Source organism: Hipposideros armiger, unplaced genomic scaffold (genome assembly GCF_001890085.2).
Source record: "Hipposideros armiger isolate ML-2016 unplaced genomic scaffold, ASM189008v1 scaffold_171, whole genome shotgun sequence".
NCBI classification, from domain to species: domain Eukaryota; kingdom Metazoa; phylum Chordata; class Mammalia; order Chiroptera; family Hipposideridae; genus Hipposideros; species Hipposideros armiger.
Window position 1 is genome coordinate 2,714,278 of NW_017731521.1, and position 2,952 is coordinate 2,717,229.

The 2,952-nt window shown below is 38.9% G+C and overlaps 1 protein-coding gene across 1 annotated transcript in view; it reads right to left on the reverse strand.

Annotated features, from left to right (window-relative positions):
- DNAH11 (dynein axonemal heavy chain 11) overlaps positions 1-2,952 on the reverse strand; it is a 307,848-nt gene that overhangs the window by 240,572 nt on the left and 64,324 nt on the right. Inside the window, exon 23 of the mRNA XM_019651988.1 lies at positions 497-655. Coding sequence (XP_019507533.1) covers positions 497-655 — 159 coding nt within the window. The remainder of the gene's footprint in view (positions 1-496; positions 656-2,952) is intronic.

Genomic DNA, 2,952 nt, shown 5'->3' on the forward strand with positions numbered 1-2,952 from the left:
CGTAAACAACAAACACATATTTCTCCCTGTTCTGGAGGCTGGAAGTCCAGGATCAAGGCACCAGCATGGTTAACTTCTTGGGGAAGGTCCTCTTCTTAGTTTACATATGTCTTGTCTCTTGTATCCTCAACATGGCAGAGAGATAGAAAGCTCTGATCTTTTCATCCTCTTATAAAGGCACAAATCTCATTTATGAAGGTTCCACCTTCATGACCTAATTACCTCCCAAAGGACCCACTTCCAAATACCATCACATTGGGAATTGAAGCTTCAACATATTAATTTTCGGGGAACGTACTTAGTTCATACCAGGGGCTCAAGCGAGGACATTTGCATGTTCAGTCTGTTGGTTCAATCTGTCTCAAGAGCTTGACCTCTCCCATTTGCCCAGAGAACTTTTCACGACTCCTACTTCCTCCCCAATGAATAATGTAAACCAAAGAGTAACACTTCACAGTCACAAAAATATTCAAGTAATGAGACTCAGAAAACTGACCCCAGTGGTCTTCATCAGCTGGTGCCAATGCCTGTCTCTGAGGGCATGGCTCTGTAATTCCATGACAGCTCTCAGGGACGTTGTCATGTCCTTTATGGTGCCTTCCAGGCCTACGTAAGCGTCCCAGACACGCACTTCCTTGTCTAGTGACCAGATTTCCTACAGTAAAAAACACACACACACACACAAACAAAACAGGTCCCCATATATAACGACACATTTCATAATTTGCCTCCTTTGAAAGAATAAATATATACTTCCCTGGATTAGAAAAGAGAGTAAAAACACTGAAGCCCCTAGGTTAAGAACTAAAACCATTGAAAAAGAATCTACTCCTTCATAGATGAGTCCACTATGTACAGGCCACTTGGACACACTGGTTTCTTATTCACAGAATAAGAAACTGAATGTCTCANCAGCCACACCCACTTTATGTCGGGTCTGTTTTCTTTTCCACTACAATGGCAGCATTGAGTAGTTGTGACAGAGGCCATATTTACTATCTGACACTTCACAGAAAATGTTCTGAGCCCAATTTTCTGAAACGCAAACATATATTTACTTTTATAAACACAATACCCCAAATCATGTTCCTTTACAAGATTTTCACATTGTTTGGAAAACTTTGCTAGGATAGAAAACAGTCAGTCTTCTACAAACCTTAAATTCAGCATCTACTCCATCGAATCTTCTAGCATCTTTCACAAGCTGGATTCGAATATCTTCTGAACACACAAAGATGCTTTCTAGGTGAGACCAAGTTCGCTGGACTTCCATCCAAGTAAAGATGACTGAGTCTGCTATGTTTAACTTATTTTGCCAGCTTAAGACTTGCTCAATGAAGTATTCCACATACTTGCTTTGAAGCAGAGTCTGCAACTGAACCTAAAAGGAAGGCAAAGAATTTTAAATAACAGCTAAATTGGTAGACTGTAAGTACCATGAGAGAGAAGTCATGCTATTCTTTTTACTGCTGGATTCCTAGGACCTATCATGCAGTATGTGGAACGGGCATTCAATAACTATTTGTTAAATGAGTGAATTAATGACATTAAAAATTCATATTAACCTTTTTTTTTCCATAAGAAAAAAAATAAATATAAGCAACTGCATTTAATATGTCTTCTACAAGACAACCATGTATCTCCACATAGGCAGAAAAAAAGGTTGTGTACCAGGGTGCAGCTTTAAATAATTGAACTTTATTCTTCATCCTCTCCCTCTCTCCCTGGTCCCTGTCTATTAATTATTCCAAGGCCCTGGGTCTTTTCTTTCTTTTTTTTTTCCCCCCCCAGTATTAAAAAGATAAAACAAATTTCACTCCAGCTTGCTAAGCCCTCAAGCTTCCATTTTCCTCCCCTTTTTCGTTTACTACCAAACTTTGCAGGTTTCTTAACTCCAATGCTAACTTCCATCACACACAGCCCAGCAAGCACTTCTCACCATTTGCTGACATTGAAATCTCAGAAAGTCATTGAGTAGAATGGCCTCTTCTCATTCTCCTCACCTCCAAGTACTTAATACATTTCACTCAGCTTTTTTGAGATATTATTGACATATAACACTGTGCCAGTTTAAGGTGTACAATGCGATGATTTAATATACATATTTTGAAATGGTTACCACACTAACATTAGGTAACACCTCTAACACCCACCTAATTACATTTTTTGTGGCGATAACATTTAAGATCTAGTCTCTTAACAACTTTCAAGTATACAATACAGTGTTGTTAACTATAGTCACCATGCTGTACATTAGATCTCCAGAACTTACTCATCTTATACCTGGAAGCTTGCACCCTTTAACCAACATCTCCCCACTTCTTCCCACTCCCCAGCCCCTGGCAACCACCGATCTATTTTGTTTCCTTGAGTTCAGCTTTTCTTAAATTCTACATGTAAGAGAGAACATACAGTATTGGTCTTTCTCTGACTTATTTCACTTAACATAACACCCTCAAGGTCTATCCATGTTGTTGCAAAAGGCACAATGTGCTTTTTTATATCTGAATAATATTCCTCTGTGTGTGTGTGTGTGTGTGTGTGTGTGTGTGTGTGTGTGTGTGTGTACACCACATTTTCTTTCTCCATTCATCTGTCAATGGATACTTAGGTTATTTCCATGACATTTAATTCTTCTTTGGGAGAAAAACTTATCCTGTGGTTTCTATGATATTGCAGTACCCTTTTACTACTATTTCTTGGACCACTCTCTCTCTCTTCCTCCTTTAATATCTCCTCTTCTTGTTCATCATATGCAGCCTTTTCTGAAGCTGTACTCTCCACTGGCTTATCTTCTTTACTCTCATTATCTAGCTTATCAATTATTAAGATATCAACTATGACCTCCCAACCTACAGTTCTACACTGAACCTCCATGCTGAGCTCTGAGTCTGACTTTCCACCTGTACATAAATGTCCCTCACTCTAAATACACCAAAAATAACAGAGCAT